This window comes from Macaca mulatta, chromosome 7 (genome assembly GCF_049350105.2).
Source record: "Macaca mulatta isolate MMU2019108-1 chromosome 7, T2T-MMU8v2.0, whole genome shotgun sequence".
Lineage (NCBI taxonomy): Eukaryota > Metazoa > Chordata > Mammalia > Primates > Cercopithecidae > Macaca > Macaca mulatta.
In genome coordinates, this window is record NC_133412.1 from 48,652,727 (window position 1) to 48,675,987 (window position 23,261).

Here is a 23,261-nt window from a genome sequence, read left to right on the forward strand (position 1 = left end):
AAATGATGAGTTGATGGGTGCTGACGAGTTGATGGGTGCAGCACATCAACATGGCACAAGTATACATATGTAACAAACCTGCACATTATGCACATGTACCCTAGAACTTAAAGTATAATAAAAATAAATAAATTAATTAATTAAATAAAATAAAATCTCCCACTATTACTGCGTGGGAGTCTATGTCCCTTTGTAGGTCTCTAAGAAGTTGTTTTATGAATCTGGGTGTTCCCATATTGGACGCATACATATTTAGGATAGTTAGCTCTCTTGTTTTGTTGATGCCTTTACCATTATGTAATGCCCTTCTTTGTCTTTTTTGATCTGTGTTGATTTAAAGTCTGTTTTATCAGAGACTAAGATTGCAACCCCTGCTTTTTTTGCTTTCCATTTTCTTGGTAAATATTCCTCCATCCCTTTATTTTGATCGTATGTGTGTCTTTGCAAGTGAGATAGGTCTCCTGAATACGGCACACCAATGGGTCTTAACCCTTTATCCAATTTGCTAGTCTGATTATTTTAATTGGGGCATTTAGCCCATTTACATTTAATGTTAATATTGTTATGTGTGAATTTGATCCTCTCATCGTGATGCTAGCTGGTTATTTTGCACATTAGTTGATGCAGTTTCTACATAGTGTCTTTGGTCTTTATATTTTGGTATGTTTTTGCAGTGGCTGGTACCAATTTTTCCTTTCCATATTTAGTGCTTTCTTTAGGAGCTCTTGTAAGGCAGGCCTGGTAATGACAAAATCCCTTAGCATTTGCTTGTCTGTAAAGGATTTTATTTCTCCTTCACTTATGAAACTTAGTTTGGCTGGATATGAAATTCTGTGTTGAAAATTCTTTTCTTTAAAAATGTTGAATATAGGCCCCTACTCTCTTATGGCTTGTAGGGTTCTGCAGAGAGATCTACTGGTAGTCTGATGGGCTTCCCTTTGTGTAACTTGACCTTTCTCTCTGGCTGCCCTTAACATTTTTTCCTTTGTTTCATCCTTGGAGAATCTGACAGTTATGTGTCTTGGGGTTGCTCTTCTCAAGTAATATCTTAGTGGTGTTCTCTGTATTTCCTCAATTTGAATGTTGGCCTGTCTTGCTAGGTTGGGGAAGTTCTCCTGGATAATATTCTGAAGTGTGTTTTCCAACTTGGTTCCATTCTGTCCTTCACTTTCAGGTACACCAATCAATCGTAGGTTTGGTCTTTTCACATAGTCACATATTTCTTGGAGGCTTTGTTCATTCCTTTTCATTCTTTTTTCTCTAATCTTGTCTTCATGCCTTATTTCAGTAAGTTAATCTTCAGTCTCTGATATGCTTCCTTCTGCTTGATTGATTCAGCTATTGATACTTATATATGCTTCATGAAGTTCTCGTGCTATGTTTTTCAGCTCCATCAGGTCATTTATGTTCCTCTCTAAACTGTTTATTCTACTTAGCAATTCCTGTAACCTTTTATCAAGATTCTTAGCTTCCTTACATTGGGTTAGACTATGCTCCTTTAGCTCAGAGGAGTTTATTACCCATCTTCTGAAGCCTACTTCTGTCAATTTGTCAGTCTCATTCTCTGTCCAGATTTGTGCCATTGTTGGGGAGGAGTTGCAATCATTTGGAGAAGGGGCATTCTGGTTTTAGGATTTTCCTCATCTTTGTGGATTTATCTACCTTTGATCTTTGAGGCTAATGACCTTTGGATGGGGTTTTTTTGTGGGGATCCTTTATGTTGATGTTGTTGCTTTCTGTTTGTAGTTTTTCTTCTAACAGTCAGTCCCCTTTTCTGCATATCTGCTGCAGTTTGCTGGAGGTCCACTCCAGACCCTGTTCACCTGAGTATCACCAGCAGAGGCTGCAGAACAGCAAAGATTGCTGCCTGCTCCTTCCTCTGGAAGCTTCATCCCAGAGGGCCATTGGCCTAATGCCAGCCAGCACTCCTCTGTATTAGGTGTCTGTTGGCCCCTGTTGAGAGGTTTCTCTCATTCAGGAGGCACGGGGGTCAGGGACCCCACTTGAGGAGGCAGTCTTTCCCTTAGCAGAGCTTGTGCACTGTGCTGGGAGAATCTCTCTTGTCAGGATCAGCCGCCCTCTTCAGAGCTGGCAGGCAGGAACGATTAAATCTGCTGAAGCTGTGCCCACAGCCACCCCTTCCCCAGGTGCTCTGTCCCAGGAAGATGGGGATTTTGTCTGTAAGCCCCTGAATGGGGCTGCTACCTTTCCTTCAGAGATGCCCTGCCCAGTGAGGTGGAATCTGGAGAAGCAGTCTGGCCAGAGTCACTTTGCCATGCCCAGCCTAGACCTCCCAGCCTCCTTAGCACTGTCAGGGGAAAACTACCAACTAAAACCTCAGTAATGGTGGACACCCCTCCCCCCACCAAGCTTGATCCTCCCAGGTCAACTTCAGCCTACTGTGCTTGCAGTGAGAATTTCAAGCCAGTGGTTCTTAGCCTGCTGGACTCCGTGGGAGTGGGACCCACTGAGTGAGACCACTTGGCTTCCTGGCTTCAGACCCCTTTCCAGGGGAGTGAACGGTTCTGTCTCACTGGGGTTCCAAGCGCCATTGAAGTATGAAAAAATACTCCTGCAGCTAGCTCAATGTCTTCCTAAGCAGCTCTCCAGTTTTGTGCTTGAAACTCAAGACCCTGGTGGTGTAGGCACATAAGGGAATCTCCTGATCAGCAGATTGCAAATTCCTGGGAAAAGCGTAGTAACCCAGCTGGGTAGCACAGTCCCTTACAGCTTCCCTTGGCTCTGGGAGGGAGGTCCCTGGCTCCCTGGACTTCCCAGATGAAGTGATGCCCCACCCTGCTTCTGCTCACCCTCTGTGGGTTGGACTCACTGCCTAACCAGTCCCACTAACCAGTCCCAATGAGATGAACTGGGTACCTTAGTTGGAAATGCAGAAATCACCTGCCTTCTGTGTTGGTCTAGCTGGGAGCTGCAGACTGGAGCTGTTCCTATTCGGCCCTCTTGGCTCCTTCTATTCTGTACTATTTGTTCCAAAACTATTCCAAACAATTGAAAAGGAGGGACTTCTCCCTGTCTCATTTTATGAGGCTATTATCATCCTGATACCAAAACCTGGCAGAGGTACAACAAAATAGAGAACTTCAGGCCAATATTCCTGATGAACATTAATACAAAAATCTTCAGTCAAATACTGGCAAACCAAATCAAGCATCACATCAAAAAGCTTATTCAACACCATCACTTTGGCTTCATCCCCGGGATGCAAGGTTGGTTCAGATAGGCAAATCAATAAACGTAATTCATCACATAAACAGAACTAAAGACCAAAACCACATGATTATCTCAATAGATGCAGAAAAGGCCTTTAATAAAATTCGACATCCCTTCATGTTAAAAATGCTCATAAACCAAGCATTGATGGAACGTACCTCAAAATAATAGGAGTCATTTATGATAAACCCATAGCCAATATCATACTGAATGGTCAAAAGCTGGAAGTATTCTCCTTGAAAACCAGCACAAGATAAGGATGCCCTCTCTCACCACTCCTATTCAACATAGTATTGGAAGTTCTGGCCAGGGCAATCAGACAAGAGAAAGAAATAAAGCATATTCAAATAGGAAGAGAGGAAGTCAAACTGTCTCTGTTTGCAGATGACATGATCCTATATCTAGAAAACCCCATTGTCTCAGCTCAAAAGCTTCTTAAGCTGATAAGCAACTTTTCAGCAAAGTCTCAGCATACAAAATCAATATACAAAAATTACAAGCATTCCTACACACCAATGTTAGATAAGCAGAGACCCAAATCATGAATGGACTCCCATTCACAATTGCTACAAAGAGAATAAAATACCTGGGAATACAGCTAACAAGGGAAGTGAAGGACTTCTTCAAGGAGAACTGCTTGTTCTCTCTTCAAGGAGAACTATAAACCACTGCTGAAGGAAATCAGAGAGGACACAAACAAATGGAAAAACATTCCATGCTCATGGATAAGAAGAATCAATATCATGAAAATGGCCATACTGGACAAAGTAATTTATAGATTCAATGCTACTTCCATTAAACTACCATTGACATTCTTCACAGAATTAGAAAAAACTACTTTAAAACTTATAGGGCACCAAAAAAAAGTCCATATAGCCAAGACAATCCTAAGCAAAAGAACAAAGCTGGAGGCATCAAGCTACCTGACTTCAAACTATACTACAAGGCTACAGTAACCAAAACAGCATGGTACTGGTACCAAAATAGACATATACACCAATGGAACAGAATAGAAATCTCAGAAATAAGAACACACATCTACAACCATCTGATCTTCAACAAACTTTACAAAAACAAGCAATGGGGAAGGGATTCCCTATTTAATAAATGGTGCTGGGAAAAGTGGCTAGCCGTGTGCAGAACATTGAAACTGGACCCCTTCCTTACACCTTACACAAAAATTGACTCAAGATAGATTAAAGACTTAAATGTAAAACCCAAAACTATAAAAACCTTACAAGAAAATCTAGGCAGTACCATTCAGGGCATAGGCATGAGCAAAGATTTCATGATGAAAATGTCAAAAGTAATTGCAACAAAAGCAAAAATTGACAAATGGGATCTAAACAAATTAAAGAGCTTCTGCACAGCAAAAGAAACTATCATCAGAGCAAACAAGGCAACCTACAGAATGGGAGAAAATTTTTGCAAGCCACCCATCTGACAAAGGCCTAATATCCAGAATCTACAAGGAACTTAAACAAATTCACAAGAAAAAAAAAAACCCCGTCAAAAAGTGGGCAAAGAACATGAACAGACACTTCTCAAAAGAGGACGTTTATGTGGCCAACAAACATATGAAAAAAAAGGTCAACATCACTGATTATTAGAGAAATGCAAATCGAAACCACAATGAAATGCTATTGCATGCCATTCAGAATGGTGATTATTAAAAAATCAAGACACAACAGATGCCGGTGAGGCTGTGGAGAAATAGGAACACTTTTTGACACTGTTAGTGGGAATGTAAGTTAGTTCAACCATTGTGGAGGACAGTGTGGTGATTCTTCGAAGACCTGGAACCAGAAATACAATTTGACCCAGAAATTCCATTAGTGGATATATACCCAAAGGAATATAAACCATTCTATTATAACATGTACATGTATGTTTGTTGCAAGACTATTCACAATAACAAAGACATGGAATCAACCCAAATGCCCATCAGCGATACACTGGATAAAGAAATTATGGTACATATGTACCATGGAATACTATGCAATCATAAAAAGAAATGAGGTCATGTCCCTTGCAAGGACATGGATGGAGATGGAAGCCTTTAGCCTCAGCAAACTAACACAGGAAGAGACAACCAAACACCACATGTTCTCATTTTTAAGTAGGAGCTGAACAATGAGAACATATGGTCACAGGGAGGGGAACACCACACATTGGGGCCTATCAGGGGGCAGGAGGAGGGAGAGCATCAGGATAAATAGCTAATGCATGTGGGACTTAATACCTAGTGATGGGTTGATAGGTGCAGCAAACCACCATGATACATGTTTCCCTGTGTAACAAAGCTGCACATCCTGCACAGGTATCCTGGAACTTAAAATAAAATAAATAGAAATAAAGATTTATATGTTATTCACATTTTTCTTTACAAAGGTGAGAAAATTATACTATGTAACTATCCTATAAGAGGAACCAATTAAGTAAATTGTGATATATATCACAGTTGATTTTTATTCAGGTATTAAAATTGTAATTTTTAATGATATAGAAAATACTTATATAGCATTAAGTGAAAACAGTATACAAAGTTATATGTTTAGTACAATCTTAATTTTTCACAAAAATGTATAGAAAAAGTTTGCAAGGAAATATGTCAAATGTGAACATTATTATTACTTTTTTAAAGATCTTTTTTTTTCTACTTTAAGTTCTGGGGTACGTGTGCAGAATGTACAGTTTTGTTACATAGGTATACATGTGCCATGGTGGTTTGCTCCACCCATCAACACATCACCTACATTAGGTATTTCTCCTAATGGTATCCCTCCCCTAGCCCTCCACCCCCTGACAGGCGCCGGTGTGTGATGTTCCCCTCCCTATGTCCATGTGTTCTCATTGTTCAACTCCCACTTATGAGTGAGAACATGTGATGTTTGGTTTTCTGTTCCTGTGTTAGTTTGCTGAGAATGATGGTTTCCAGCTTCATCCATGTCCCTGCAAAGGACATGAACTCATTCTTTTTTATGGCTGCATAGTATTCCATGATGTATGTGTGCCACATTTTCTTTATCCAGCCTAAGATTGATGGGCATTTTGGTTCCAAGTCTTTGCCACTGTGAATACTGCTGCAATAAACATATGTATGCATGTGCCTTTATAGTAGAATGACTTATAATACTTTGGGTATATACCCAGTAATGATTGCTGGGTCAAATGGTATTTCTAGTTCTAGATCCTTGAGGAATTGCCACACTGTCTTCCACAATGGTTGAACTAATTTACACTCCTGTAAAAGAACTTCTATTCTTCCACATCCTCTCCAGCATCTGTTGTTTCCTGACTTGTTAATGATCGCCACTCTAACTGGCGTGAGATGGTATCTCATGGTTTTGATTTGCATTTCTCTAATGACCAGTGATGATGAGCATTTTTTCATATGTCTTTTGGCTGCATAAATGTCTTCTTTTGAGAAGTGTTTGTTGTATCCTTTGCCCACTTTTTGATGGGGTTGTTTTTTTTTTCTTGTGAATTTGTTTAAGTTCTTTCTAGATTCTAGATAAGCCCTTTGTCAGATGGATAGGTTGCAAAAATGGTCTCCCATTCTGTAGGTTACCTGTTCAAATGTGAACATCATTAATTTATGAAAACTTATGGGTGGTTTTTATCCATTTCTTTACACTTTTCAAATTTGTACTTCCTAAAATCTCTAAAATGATTGTGTTATACTTTTAGATCAGAGAAAAATAATTTTTTAAAAAAGTTATATTCCTCTTCAGCCCTCAATCTTCAGTATACAGTTCACAGTAAAGTAGTAGTATCATTTTGAGACACCCTAAGTGGTGGAAGCCAAAAATCCACCTTCATGAGGATGAATCATGGCTGATGGCTCTGTAAGTTATACTGTGATCACTGTATATGTTCCTCTTCATAATCAAATGAGGCTTCTTGTTTCAATATTTAACCTCCTACTAGAATCTTCCCATGATATGCTCACAATTGGAGGTTTTTGGTTTTTGGGTTATTTTGGTTTTGCCTAAACTTGAGCCAAGATCCCATTCCATTTTCTAGCTATGAGTAATATTACCAAACTGCATAATGGAATTATTAACCATTTGTGTGATTTATAAGTGGTAATTAGCATGTTTTATGGGACATAAAGACTTTGAAAGTTTGACCTACTATATCTTTTTGGGTTGTGTTGTGCTCTGTGATTAATTTTTGTATTGATTTTTATTAAAGGAGAGTGTTTTCCATTTTAGAAATGCTTGAGACATATTTTCATTGATGACTGGTAGTTATGGATAAAACAATTGGGATTGAATAGATTAATTAGTAGAAAGATTGGGGTACCAAACTGAACTCAAATAAATCATAAACTCAAACTCATTAAAATATATGTTCAAAAAAGTATATGTTCCCCTCTAAAGTCAACAAAAAATAGACATGTTTTAGTAAGTCTGATAAGTAACTCTCTAAATCTCTTTACTGTCTTTCTACAGGAAAAAGCAATTTCGGTATCTGCTAGAATCCAAAGGAAAAAAACCTGGTATTATCAATGAAGAAAATAATGACAGCAAAAGACTTGTAGGAGAAAACACAAATCGTGCTACATTAAATTATACTACGAGAGACTTTTACAATGAAAAGCTAGAGGTAAAACTACTGTTAATCTTTGCGATTTAATGCCAGGATATATCCCACATGCTTGGAATTTGGGGGTTGTACATTTTACCCTTAGTTAAGATAACTTTTTTGTTTTGGAATATTTGTCAACCTTACGTTACAAAGCCGAGGACAGAAGGTACCCAGGCAATTAGGGAGAAATAGAGCCCTGAAATGAAGAAGAACCAAAGGTTTCAATATTGTTATTTCAGCAGAAGAAAAAAATGTTCAAAAGAAATCTGTACTGTAAATCTGTAGCAAAAATCTAGACCAAAGCAGAACCAAGGGTCCCAATCTGTGTAAGAAGTAGGTTATAGGCTTGCTGTAGGTACTTAGCCACGTCATGCCAGACCATCAGAGAACACAGCAGGACCTCCGTTTTTGTTCTCCTTACTGGGGCCATTGATGTTTTAATTCATATCTTTCATTCTACACCATTTTCTTATAATTACTTAATCATACAATTTCAACCTGTTCTATTCCTAATATAGCACTTAGCCAGGAAAATGAGAACTAAACCGTTATGTTTTATGTGGTCAGAGGTTCAGAGTGTTTTGTTTATGAGTCTTAAAAGATAAAATATAGCTGTATTGCAAAGAGGAAAGAGGCAGTTCTGCAAATAGCACAGTGCAAATAAGGCATAGAAGTATAAAACATGTAAGGAGAGGGCCAGGAACTATAAGCAGGTCATCGTTGTGGAAGTTCAGAGATTGAGATAGACAGTGTTAAAAGATGAGACCAGAAAGATAGTAAGAGGACAATGCAAAAGAGATTGAACATAATCCTTTGGCCAATAGGGGTTTCCCAGTGTTGCCAAAAGAAGAAAATGAAAGCCAAGGTGGCAGGATTATGTCTCCTTCTCTTCCTGAATACAGCTGGTTCTATGAGTGAAAAAATTAATATGTATATAGTTGTGTTGGGTATCTATGGGGGATTGGTTTCAGGACCTCCTGCAGATACCAAAATGCACAGATGCTCAAGTCCCTGATAAAAAATGACATAGTACATAGTATTTGCATGTAGCCAAGGCACATCCTCCCATATACTTTAAATCATTTCTAGATTACTTATAATACTACAATGCAAATGCCATGTAAATAGTTGTTATACAGTATTGTTTAGGGAATAATGACAAGAAAAGTCTGTACAGATGTGATTTAAAAAAAAATTTTCAATCTGCAGTTGTTTGAATCCACAGATGCAGAACCCATGGATATGGAGGGCCAACTATATTTAGTAAATCTAAACATGCCAATTTACATTAAAGAAATTTAGTAAAACATCAAAGAGCTGCATTTAAACCAAGAACAGTTTCACAGTAAAATCTACCAACTCTTTAAGAAACAGAATTCTAATGATTTTAAAATTGTTTGAGAGTATTGAAAAAGAAGGAAAACTCTTCCATGTTTTCAATACAGACAGCATAACATTGATTCCAAAAATGCTAGCATTGCATAGGAAAAGAAAAGCCAAACCATACATTTTAAAATATTGGTGCAAAACTCTTTAAAATATTGTCAGCCAGAATACAGCAGAACATTAAATGAATAACAAACATTATACCCAAGAGTAGTTTATCCTAGAAAGGCAGGAAAAATTCAGTATTAGTGAATTAATAGATCTAATGTGAAAAATCATGATTATTTCTATAGACATTGAAAAGAAATTTCACACAATTCAATACCTATTCTTAATTTTGTAACTCAATCAATAGGATAAATGGAAATTGGATAGTAAGTGTTATGCTTGATGGGGAAACTCTGGAAACACTAGCATAAGTAGTAGGCAGAATTCTAACTAAGGTGGCCTCTGTGATCCCCACACCCCGGTATCCATACCTTGTATAGTCCCCTCCTATGGGTGTAGGTAAAACCCGTGTCTTGCCTTTAACCAGTGGAATATGGCAAGGGTAAAGGGGTTTTGCAGACATGATTAATATCGCTAATCAGTTGACTTTGAGTTAATGAAGAGGGAGATCATCCTGAGTGAGTCTGACTTAATCTGGCAAGTCCTTTAAAAGAGGATTCAAGCGACCGGGCGCGGTGGCTCACGCCTGTAATCCCAGCACTTTGGGAGGCCGAGGCGGGCGGATCACGAGGTCAGGAGATGGAGACCATCCTGGCTAACACGGTGAAACCCCGTCTCTACTAAAAATACAAAAAAATTAGCCAGACGTGGTGGCAGGCACCTGTAGTCCCAGCTACTTGGGAGGCTGAGGCAGGAGAACGGCGTGAATCTGGGAGGCGAAGCTTGCAGCCAGCCGAGATCGCACCACTGCGCTCCAGCCTGGGCAACAGAGTGAGACTCCTTCTCAAAAAAAAAAAAAAAAAGAGGATTCAGGCTTTCCCTGAAAGATTTTTCTGTTGGCCTTGAAGAAATAAGCCCCCATGTTTTGAGAGGCCCACATGGCAGGGAACTGCAAGAAGCTTTTAGGACCTGAGAACAGCCCCAGACCAGCAGCCAACAAGAAAACAGGGATTTCATTCCCACAGCTGCAAGGAACTGAATTCTGCCAACAACCACTTAGGCTTAGAAGAAGACTCTGAGCTTCAGAAATAAACACAACCTAGCCAACACCTTCATTTCAGCTTTATGAAGCCCTGAGCAGAATACCCAGCTAAGCCGTGCCTGGGTTCCTGAAACATGGAAACTGAGCTGATAGATGCACGTTCTTTTAAGCTGCCAAGTTTGAGGTAATTTGTTAGACAGGACTAGAATACCAATGCATCACTGAAGTAAGTATCAAGCAAGGATGCCTAATATCACTATTATATTTTTCTAAATACAGATAATACAATGAAACAAGAGAAGGAAATCAATGGTTACCTGAAAAGAAGGCAGTAAACTTATATTTGCAGATAATATTATTGAATACCTGGAAATCCCAAGAATATTAATTTAGAAATCATAAAAAGCTATAAGAAAATTCAGTAATGTAGCAGAAGTCAACAGCTTCCATATTACAAGTAATAAGCAGAAAGAAGATATAAGGAAAAACCGAACTCACAGTAGCAACACAGAAAGATAATGTATCTTACAATAACCTAATAATAAATATACAGGATCTAAAAAAAGAAAACTTTTCAAACATTAGTGAAGCATACAAAAGATTTATACAAATGGAAAAACATACCATGTTTTGGATAAGAATCTCAAGCAAAATATGTCAATTTTCCTTAAGTTAACTTAAAAATTTCATTTAATCTCAATGAAAATGCCAAAAACTTTTTTGTTGAGGCTTTTTGACAAGTTGATACTATAGTACATGTGGAAAAATAAACATAATTAGCTACAAAAACTCCGAAAAAGAAGAACAATGAGAAGAAGGCTAGCACTATTAGATATTAAGGCATATTATAAATACCTACCAATTAAAACAGGGTGGTTGTAAAGAAGTAGTCTAATGGGATAAATGATACTGACGAAATGGGATATTCAATTAGAAAAGCATATTGAACCCCTTCTTTGCACTATGCAACAAAAAATTAACTCCAGACCAAATAAAAACCCAAGTATTAAAAGCAAAAGTTTCAAGTTTTTATTTTAATAAGAAGAGAAAATCTTTATGATCTTGATTGGGTTGGCTATGATTTTTTAACACCATAGATGCACAAACCATAAAGGAAAATGTTTTGGTAAATTGGACAGTCATCCAAGGTGATTGTGGTTTTTTTCTCTACATTGCCCAGTCTGTCCCTGAACTCCTGGGCACAATAAATCCTCCTACCTCATCCTTCCAAGTAGCTGAAACTACAGGCATGCAGATTTTTAAAAACAGATAGCTTCAGTGCAGTCATGTAAGCCTTGTTTCCCATTTATAAAATGGAGATATGGATTAAATCCTAATACAAGTACCATTATAGTTAAAATTGCTCTGTAACAAACCCCACTGTTGACCTTTTTCCCAAACCATCTTGATAACAACAAAATTCTAGTTTAATGAAATAATATAAACCATATTGTATAGAGTTTATCTCATCAGGATTGAACCTGTAAAATACTTGCTTTATGAATCCCACAGGGATATTGTGAGACAAAAAGAGATGAGTATATGAAAGCATTTGGGAATGGAAAAAGCATTACCCAAGGAGCAACAACTCCTTGACGGGTCAGGGCAAGAGAGGAAGTAAAGACAGGGAATGTTGACTCCTGCTTTGAGAAATTTTAAACAGGAAAGAAGGAATCTGAAGCCCCAAAATATTTGGAAAGAAACACTAATCTAACAATCAGGAGATGTGGATTTGAGCCCCTGATTCTACTTCTGAGTAATTGAAAGACCTTGCTCAAGTCCCTTAATCACTCTCTCGACTCACAGCCTAGCATTCCTTCACTTATACCACGCTCCTTAAATCTTGAAAAATATTTAAATCACTGCAGCACAAAGTGCTCAGTTTCTCTTCCATACATCCTGAGTTGTTGAGAAAATTAATTGAGGTAAGTTCTTCCAAATCAGGTTAAGCAGACCTTTTCATTATGCATGTCATAAATCTGTTGCTTGGTAGTTGTCCATCTATTCTCCTGACTCATCTAAAAAAGATTTAAGATGGACATAGAATCATAGTGCCAAAAGGGACTTTAAAGAATGTAATCCTATTCTTAGATGAGGAAAACTGGAAACTCAGATGAGTTACTGAGGGTCATGTTGAATTATTGACTGAGCCACCTCTGGAATGGAGTCCTGATTCTGACCTTGGACACGTTCACAATATATCATGGTGCTTTCTCAAGTTTTCTTGACCATCCCATTGCAAAGGGCTCTCTCTTTTCTGAGCACTGTTCGTAATTTGCTGTCTGAACATTTTACTCAGTATGTATCTACTGTTTTATGTTTTTAGCTAACTTTTTATATGTGCAGGCCATCTCCCAACTAGACTGTAAGTTCTTCAAGGGCTAGATTAGAGAGTTTTCTCTACGGAAGTATTAATAGAAGATGCTTAATCCTGAGCAGATCTCTCAATCTCTATAGACCTTGTTTCCCATTTATAAAATGGAGATATGGATTAAATCCCAATACAAGTACCATTGTAGTTAAAATTGCTCTATAACAAACCCCACTGTTGACCTTCTTTTTCCCAAACCATCTTCATAACAACAAAATTGTAGTTTAATGAAATAATATAAACAATATTGTATAGAGTTTATCTCATCAGGATTGAACTTGTAAAATACTTGCTTTATGAATCCCACAGGGATATTGTGAGACAAAAAGAGATGAGTATATGAAAGCATTTGGGAATGGAAAAAGCATTACCCAAGGAGCAACAACTCCTTGACAGGTCAGGGCAAGAGAGGTGTCTCTAACATGCTTTCAATGGGATCATCCTGGACAGGCTGAGTGAGTTGTCCTGGCAGACACCTGATGAGTTATAGGGTATATTGTAAGGAGATGCAGAATAATTGGCTTGGAGGAGAAGAGAAATGATGAAGTAAAAATGCTTTCAAACACAGTTACTAAATTAAGGATTATTATAGAAGATACAATTCTGTATCAACATGTTCCTAGAGAAACAATGGAAGTAACTATAGCAGAAAATTTTAAAGCACTGTAAATTATACTGTGCCAGTTATGAAGAATTATTTTCATTTGTATAATATGTAAATGATTTAACAAAATATATCATTTACTTGTTTTAATTTTTGTTATCCTAAATTATTATAAAAAATCTTCCAATCTTAACTAGAATTTTGTCTTTTTAAATTCAAAATTCTATTTTAAGCAATTTAGAAATCTGTAAAAGAAGCATTCACTAAATGTGCTCTATGCCTTCTACTTGTAAATGCATTGCTTGTAAAATATTGCTCTAAAATGAGCAAACTAAAATGTTGCTGATCTCTAGTGATTCACACTTGTCCTTCTTTGTAAGAGTTCCTCTGTAGTCCAGATTTACTGAGTGCTAAAAGGGAGCAGCTACATTCTGTTCTCATCAACAAGCTAACTTAGTATATATAGGTGGCTAAGGTTCAGATTGTAGTATTTCAGAGTGAGAGAAGTTCATCAGAGAAGAGGCCAGCTGGAACCATTTGTTGCTTATCACACATCAAAATCTGTACATACTTCTGTGATTGGTCAATCTATGACTTATTGTTTTAGTACATGACTATATCAAATCAGCATGTTGACCCATGAATGATGATTACTTAGAGGTGCCTTATATGTCATAAGAAAATTCTTAAAATATGCCTCTGTTAAGGAAAGTTAGTGCAATTTGGACTTATTATTAACTTACATTAATCAGGAATTTAAAACATATTTTGTTTTAAAAATCATAAGCATTTGGGCCAGGTGCGGTGGCTCATGCCTATAATCCCAGCTCTTTAGGAGGCTGAGGTGGGTGGATTTCTTGAGTTCAAGAGTTTGAGACCAGCCTAGGCAACATGGCAAAGCCACGTCTCTACAAAAAAATACAAAAATTAGCTGGGTGTGGTGGTGCACGCCTGTGGTCACAACTGCTCAAGAAGGTGAGGTGGTAGGGTCGCTTGAGCCTGGGAGGCAGAGGTTGCAGTGAGCAGAGATCATGCCACTACACTTTAGCCTGGGCATCAGAGTGAGACCCTGTCTCCAAAAAATAAATTAAGTTACATTAAATTAAATTAAATTTAAAAATCATAAGCATTGGGAAAAAGAAGAAACATATTAAAAAGGAGGAAAACATACTAATGTTCTCAGAACTCAGAAACAATCTTTCTTTCTTCCTTCCCTCCTTCCTTCCTTCCTTTCCTTCCTTCCTTCCTTTCTCTCTCTCTCTCTCTCTCTCTCTCTCTCTCTCTCTCTCTCTCTCTTTCTTTTTGAGACGGAGTCTCACTCGCCCAGGCTGGAGTGCAGTGGCGCGATCTTGGCTCACTGCAAGCTCTGCCTCTTGGGTTCACTCCATTTCCTGCCTCAGCCTCCTGAGTAGCTAGGACTACAGTCACCTACCACCACACCTGGCTAATTTTTTCTGTTTTTTTTTTAGTAGAGATGGGGTTTCACCGTGTTAACCAGGATGGTCTCAATCTCCAGACCTCGTGATCCACCCGCCTCAGCCTCCCAAAGTGCTGGGATTACAGGCGTGAGCCAAGAACTCAGAAACAATCTTAATGAGACTTCAATATATTTCCTTCAATAGTTTTTATGCATTCTTTTCTAACTTTTTAATAAAAACTTCAAACATACAGCAAAGTTGAAAGAATTTTACAATAAACATCCATACATCCAAAACCTACACTCAACTATTAGCATCGTACTATACAGTGTACTTACTTTATCACATATCTATGTATCTATCCCTCCATCAGTCTACCTTGGGATTTTTTAAATTCATTTCACAGTGATTGCAGACATTAGTGTGCTTCTGCCTAAATAATTTAGCGTGCATTTCATTAATTGGAATTCAGTATTCTATAGAGTATTTTTCTTTGTAAATTTTACCATTTAGAGGTAAAACTTACATAGTGAAATGTAAATCTTAGGTGTACAATTGCTGAGTTTTGACAAATCATACATTCCTATAACCCAAACCCTATCAGAACATTTTTATTTTTTTCACATATCATTATGATGTAAGCATTTTTTCTTATTATGAATCTTTCTTATTTTTATTTTATTTTACTTTTAAATATTTTATCTTTTAGATACGGGGTACAGTGCAGATTTGTTACATGAAAGTATTGTGTGACACTGGGTTTTGGAGTATGAATCCTGTCACCCTAGTAATGAGCAGAGTACCAGATACGTAGTTATTTAACCCACACCCCTACTAGCGTCTATATTGTTCCCATATTTATGTTGTTCCTGTCTTCCATGTGTGCTCAGTGCTTAGCTCCCACTTATAAGTGAGAACATGCAACTTAGTTTTCTGTTTCTGCATTAATTTGCTTAAGGTTATGGCCTCCAGTTCCATCTATATTGCTGCAAAGGACAGGATTTCACTCTTTGTTATGGCTATGTAGTTAGTATTCCATTGTGTATATATACTATATTCTGTTTATCCAGTCTACCATTGATGGGCACCTGGGTTGATTCCATGTCTTTGCTATTGTGAATAGTGCAGCAGAGAACATACGAGTGCATGTGTCTTTTTGGTAGAATGATTTATTTTCTTTGTAGTATATACCCAGTAAAGGGATTGTTGGGCCAAATGGTAGCTCTGTTTTAAGTTATTTAAGAATCGCCAGACTGCTTTCCACAGTGGCTAGACTAATTTAATTATATTCCCACCAGCAGTGTATGAGAGTTCCTTTTTCTCCACAGCCTTGCTAGCATCTGTTGTCTTTTCACTTTTTAGTAATAGCCATTCTGACTGGTGTGAGGTGGTATCTCACTGTGGTTTTGATTTGCATTTCTCTGATGATTAGTGATGCTGAGCACTTTTTCGTATCCTTGTTGGCCACTTGTATGTCTTCCTTTGAGAAGTATCTGTTCATGTCCTTTGCCCATTTTTTAAATGGGGTTATTTGGTTTTTGCTTGGTGATTTAAATTCCCTATAGATTCTGGATATTAAGCCTTTGTCAGATACATAGTTTGCAAATATCTTCTCCCATTCTGTAGGTTGTCCGTTTGCTCTCTTGATAGTTTCTTTTGCTGTGCAAAAGGTCTTTAGTTTAATTAAGTCCCATTTGTCCATTTTTGTTTTTGTTGCAATTACTTTTGGGGACTTAGCCAAAAATTCTTTGCCAAGGCCAATATCGAGAAGAGTTTTCCAGAATTTTTATAGTTTGAAGTCTTACATTTAAATTTTTAATCCCTTTTAATTTTTGTATATGGTGAAAGATAGGAAAGGTCCAGCTTCAGTCTTCTGCATATAGCTAGCCAGTTATCTCAGCACCATTTATGGAATAGGGAGTCCTTTCCCCATTGCTCGTTTTTGTCAGCCTTGTTGAAGATTGGATGGTTTTTGGTGTGCAGCTTTATTTCTGAGTTTTCTATTCTGTTCCATTGGTCTATGTGTCTGTTTTTTACCAGTACCAAGCTGTTTTGGTTACTGTGGCTTAATAGTATAGTTTGAAGTCAGGTAGCATAATGCCTCTGGCTTTGATTTTTTTTTTTTTTTTTTTTTTTTTTTTTTTTTTTGCTTAGGATTGCTTTGGCTATTTGGGCTCTTTTTTGGTTCCATATGAATTTTAGAATTTTTATCTAATTCTGTGAAGAATGACATTGGGAATTTGATATGAATAGCATTGAACTGTAAATTGCTTTGGGCAATATGGCCATTTTTATGATATTGATTCTTCTAATCCATCAGCAGGGAATGTTTTTCCATTTATTTGTATCATCTCTGATTTCTTTCAGCAGTGTTTTGTAGTTCTCCTTGTAGAGATCTTTCACCTTCTTAGTTAGCTGTATTCCTAGGTATTTCATTGTCTTTGTGGCTATTGTAAGTGGGATTGTGTTCTTGATTTCACTCTCAGCCTGGATGTTGTTGGTGTATAGAAACGCTACTGAATTTTGTACATAGATTTTATATCCTGAAGCTTTACTAAAATTGTTTCAATTCAAGAGCCTTTTGGCAGAGTCTTTAGGATTTTCTAGGTATAGAAATTATATTGTCAGCAAAGAGAGATAGTTTGACTTCTTTTCCTATTTAGATGCTTTTTAATTTCTTTCTCTTGCCTGACCGTTCTGGCTAGGACTTCCTAGAAATCTTCGTAGGTATAATTTTAATGACAATATCTGCGATTTTTAGAATTTTGTTGGTTTGTTTTGTTTTGTTTTTTGAGACAGAGTCTTGCTCTGTCACCCAGGTGGAGTGCAGTGGCATGACCTCAGCTCACTGCAACCTCCGTCTCCTAGGTTCAAGCAGTTCTCCTGCCTCAGCCTCCCGTGTAGCTGGGACTACAGGCGTGTGCCGCAACCCTAGCTAATTTTTATGTTTTTAGTAGAGATGGGTTTCACCATGCTGGCCAGGCTAGTCTCGAACTCCTGACCTCAAGTGATCCACCCGCCTTGGCCTCCCAAAGTGCTAGGATTACAGGTGTGAGCCACTGCCCCGGGCCAAATTTTTTTTCTTTTTTTTTTTTAGAAACAGGGTCTCACTCTGTTACTCAAGCTGGAGTGCAATGGCATGATCATAGCTGAAACTATAGCCTTGAACTCCTGGGCTCAAATGATTCTCCCACCTCAGCCTCCCAAGTACCTGGAACTGTAGGCATGTGCTATTACACCTGGCTAAATTTTTTATTCTTGTTTTTCTGTAAAGATGGAGTCTCACTATGTTGCCCAGGCTGGTCTTGAGTTCTTGGCCTTAAGCGATCCTCCTGCCTTGGCCTCCCAAAGTGCTGGGATTACAGATGTGAGCTACCATGCCTGGCCTATGATATTTTAAATTTAACTCATTTAATTTATCTTGAAATTATTTTGGTGTTTTGACTTGACTTGGAGATTTAAATGGATCCTTTTCCAAGTAGTTAAATCTATTGTCTCGTTGATATTTATTACTTTCCTTCTTCATTGATGTGCATTACTTCCCTTATAATTCTGATTATCTGATGTGTTACATTGATTCTTCCATATATATTATACTTTCCATGATCATGCCTTGATGCTGTCCAGAAGTATCAATAGCCAAAATAAATGTTAAACTCTTGCATTAAACAAAATCACTTTGTTTTAGCCTCTGTGATGAAATTGGGGCACAATGCTCAAATATCCTCTGGCCCCAAAATTCCTCTGTTGTGTTTAGAACCAGGTTTTTCATTTGCACACTGCCAGACCCAGAAGTTGAGTGGGAGACCTGTTTCTTTAGAAGGCAATGTACTGGATCCCAGGTTTATATATGTTTACTCTTCCTCCTTGTACACTTTTCCCCCAACTTTCTCCAAATGGTCAAGGCTGCATAAGTCAGTGTAGTGTACCATTTTATGCTTTTCCGTAATAGAGGGTAAATTCAGAGTATAGGTACTTAAAGTATTACATAGATATTAACTAATATCATACCAATTGAAATTATCACTATCTGTATCCTGATACATTTACCACAGGAATCTGTGAGTCTGCATTCAGCTGACTTGTATGAGCTAAATGACCTGAACTGAGATAGGAGAAATAGTAGTTATGGTTCAACAATTCCAGTAAAGAAACACATTTTCTAGCAGAGCTGTCCAACAGAGGTAGGAGTAGACTGAGAAGGACTGAGGCCCTTGCTGTTATCTTTACTCAAGCAGAACTCTCTGTCAGCAGTGACTAGGAAAGAATTCCTGCTCTGAGGAGTAGGTGGGGGAGGGATGGGGGTCAGAATAAATTATTTCCATTTTTTGTGGCTCAGCTAATTGTTGCTTTGACTTTTGGATTAGTTATGATTTAATGCAAAACTTTCTTTTTTTTAAACAGGAAATAAAGGAAAAGAAGAAATTCTGTAAAACGTATATAGAAGACCTTGTGAAGGAAGCCACAGAAATCAACATGAAAAATGAGGCTTTGCAGAAGCTTTGGCCACAGATGTTCATTGAGCTTGTTAGGGATGCAGTTATAGAAATTCGCAATAAAAATTCCTATATGAAGCTCTGCCTACAGCAGATAACAGACCAAAAATAAAGATGGCCTTTAGGTACAGTTGATTTTGGCAGTTTTATTTTTTGAAAGTTGAAAATTTGCAGGTTATACATGTTAAAACAACAACACTATCCTATAAACTAGAAAGACTAGTATTAAAGCATTATTGCCCACTGTTCTCATAGCTAAAAGTTAAGAAGGAAAGGAGAAAGGAAGGATTAATTTCCTGTATGTGATGACCAAACAACCTCTGGGAGCTAAGCAGTTTTCAGAGCTGGCGTGGCACTGCATCCTTGGTTCTTGCTTTGATTGGTGCCCTGCTACAGCCCAAAGCACGTAGTATTTGCTGATGATTCAGCATGAGCTGCATCTACCTACTTTTAGCTGATAATTTTCAGTTATTTCCCTTTTTATTTTATGTCATGATTTCAAAACCAAAAATATGTTCTTTTTATGAGTGAAGAATAAACTTACTAATAAATTAGTAAAAATAAAGTATGTTTGCCTCGATTCAGTCAGAATTGTCATATTTATTGTATGTTCCTCTTTAGTTAGGTACGGTCCCTGCTGTTCACCTATATGGAGGATGCCCCATTCTTCTAGGGATGCATTCTCAGGGAACCACAGGAGGTCCTGGGAATCACTATGGACAGAAAATATGAAAATGAGTCAAAACTGGGATAGGAAGAAAATGTTTTGTCTTAGGAGATCCTGAGTGATTGTAAAATGCTGTTACAAATCAGTAAGTCTGCTTCTCTGCAAGGTGTTTCCTTCCATTATTAGCTCTCAGGGGCTCTTAATAGACATGCATGTGTACCTGTGCCTCAGAAGTATTAGGGATGCATGAGTGAAGGGTTCTAATTTTTAAAATTTCATTTGAAGATCAAATTCATGCTGGTGAGAAGGGTAGTAGGAGCCTATTACCATAGCTAGAGATTATGCCACTTCAGAAAAACAATCTTAATAAATAAACTGAATTCTTCAGTTTGCTTAGATTTTACCTACCAGCTATTATGTCAGCAGGACCACCAGGATATGGGAAAACAGGACTAGAAGATGTACTACAGCAAAGACATGCAGAGACTTGCAGAGACACCTGAAAGGAAGCTAGGTAAGCTGCTATTGCGGTTCTGAGAAAGACCCACATCCTTAAGATCTCTTAATTACTCTTCTCCCAGAAGGAGTGCTTAACTTTAACAGGTTACCATTTTTCTGATCATAGCCTTAAAAAGGCTGTCCTGGTTTTTTCATCTTGGCACTTAGGCCATCAGCTTACTAGTGTGTAACCTCAGTTTCCTCCTAATAGCACACACTTCATAAGATAGTCATGAGGATCAAAAGAAACAATACATGTAAAGCATTTCTCGTCATGCCTGGCACACAGCAAACACCCAATACATTGAGCTTTAATTATTACTCTTTTGGATGTAGGTTGAAAGGGTTGGTGCCCTAGGACAGAGGAGCTATTAGCCTTGCTTTCTGATCCTTTAGCCTCTCCAAACTGAAACATATGGACCATTTCTCATCTGGCTAGTAAACAGTTATCTCTCCTGGGGCTTATGTCTTGTTTGGTATAGAAATGAGATCCCAGCTTGAAAGTGATATTCAGAGGAGAACCAAAAGTGTATTGTCTGTGGACTTCTGCCAGACTGGAAAGACGTAAGAACTTGTGACTCTTCGGGAGTCTTCCCACTCTAGGCTTTGCAGATGAATGGTCTGGCTGTTTAATACTCTGTCCAGCTTCCTGCATGTCTCTCCTCCCCTAACCCTCCCATCCCTGATGCTAAAGAGACTTGACACTCACATGCTTTCTTGGCCCAGCCATCCTGGGAATTTTAGGAACACTAAGTCAGCATTCAATGAAATGGCAGCAAGCCGTCCCAGCCACTGCTGGCTCTACCCAGACCTGCTTCAGGCCTGGTAATAGGGTCTTTCTCTTGTCCCTGAAACCAAGCCTCTTTATTCCTCAGCTTTCGTCTCTCCTTCCTTCCTACCTGAGTTCCCTTTCGCTCCTACCTGCTCCCACTATCCCATACTGATTTCTACTTCTTGAATCCTTATTTTGTCTGGTCTCAAACTTCCAATGGCGGTCCTCCCATCTAGTTTTACCCTCCAAGCTCATTTTGCTTTCTGAAGTTCCTGGGTGACGATAATCCCCAGATAAAAAGACAAGGAGACCTGGGTCTGCTGGGTTAGGGATCAAGTGAGGGTCCTATGTTGTGAGTGAGTGGTGATCTAGGGAACAAATTGCCATTTCTACTTGGAATTTTCCAGGGTTTCCAGGGAAGGGGAAGAGATGCAAATCCACAGTCTGAGACTCTCTAGGCTAATGTGTGCTGAAGAATTGCTTTTTTCCAAAAGGGATCTTATGCAGAAACAAAATTGCATTTGCCTCAAAAGCAGAAGCATTCAGTACTCCCATTTAGGGAGATACTCTACCCCATGTTCTGGTACAGTGGCTGGATGGTGAAGTGTGCTGCTAGACCTGGGGATGGTTACCACGTGTGCAGGTGGACCTGAGGCTGGTTAACTGTGCTGCTGAGTCGGAGGATGGTGCTGGTATCAGCTCCTCACTTCCTGAGCATCATTCCACTGAAGGCCTGGCACATAAGACAGTGCAGCCCTACCATGCTCCTGATCTATTCCTGATCGGGCAGGGAATGCACAGGGATTCATATTCTCTTCAGTGAGTAACCATCTTAACAACAAAGATTCGTTGAGCAATGTCTTGCACTATTATCAGCTCTTTATATACATTCTCATTTAATTTCCTAACGCTGCGATATATATATGATAGCAATCCCATTTGAACACTAGAAAACTGAGGCATAGAGAGGATAAAAAAAACACACCTAAGGGTATTTCAGCCAATAAATAGTAAACAGCACCCACATTCACTGTTAGTCTTAAGGATCTGGCATCTGGGAAGAATTTTGATGCCCATGGTCGTTCCTGATCTACTTTCACGTTTTGTCATTGTGCTGAGGAATAGGAAATAAAAGATGAGAATTTCTCAACTGTGTCTACATGTGAAGCATATTGTAGACACTGTGTGCAGTATAAATACTAGCATAAATGTATAAGTACACATGTACAATACTGTGTATTATTTAAGCATATACATATTAAAGTATAAAATATTGGCAGCTGGATTCATTGCAATAATGTGTAGAGAATCAACTTCAGGAGAGGGCAATAAATAAATTAGGGGGACCAGTTGGGAAGGTGCTGCCCTGTTCTAGGCAAGAGATAATTGTGACTTGGATCAAGGTGGTAGCGGCAGAGGTGTCAAAAAGTAGTTGGATCATGGGTGTATTTTAAAGATAAAGCCAACAAGCTTTACTGACAGAATTGCATATGGAGTATGAGAAACATTAGTCAGTGATGGCCCCAAGGTTTTTGGCTCAGACTACCGAAAAGATTGAGTTGCCATCAACTGAGATGAGAGCAATCTGTGAATGGAGCATCTGTTGGGAGGAAGAATCAGGAATTCCATCTTATGGAATACACAATGTATCTCAACATGTACAATATATAGAAGATATACCACACATCTCAGCATATGTTGAGAAGGTTGTTAAATATCCAAGTGCAGGTGTTAAGTAGGTGTGAATATGAGTTGGGAGTTGAGAAGTGTAGATGGGTTAGAATTGTAGAATTTGGAGTCATTGGCATATAGCAGTACTTGTTTATGCTATCTTTATATTTAAGAGAATAAACCTTTCACTTGCTAAATAAGATTATCATAGTGTACTTGCCTTTTCTTTTCCTTCTTTTTTTTTTTTTTTTTTTTTTTTTGAGACAGAGTCTAACTCTGTCGCCCAGGCTAGAGTGCAGTGGCACAATTTTGGCTCACTGCAACCTCTGCTTCCTGGGTTCAAGCAATTCTCCTGCCTCAGCCTCCTGAGTAGCTGGGGCTACAGGCGCCTGCCACCATGCCCA

General features: G+C 38.3%; 1 protein-coding gene across 11 annotated transcripts in view; it reads left to right on the plus strand.

Moving 5' to 3' along the window:
* LRRC49 (leucine rich repeat containing 49) overlaps nucleotides 1–19,827 on the plus strand; it is a 169,311-nt gene extending 149,484 nt beyond the window's left edge. For all 11 annotated transcript variants that reach the window (XM_077939643.1, XM_077939649.1, XM_077939650.1 and 8 more), the window contains 2 exons: nucleotides 7,689–7,842; nucleotides 19,158–19,827. In XM_077939643.1, the coding sequence (XP_077795769.1) occupies nucleotides 7,689–7,842; nucleotides 19,158–19,361 (358 nt within the window). In that variant the 3' untranslated portion in view covers nucleotides 19,362–19,827. The remainder of the gene's footprint in view (nucleotides 1–7,688; nucleotides 7,843–19,157) is intronic.
* Nucleotides 19,828–23,261: the final 3,434 nt, after the last annotated feature.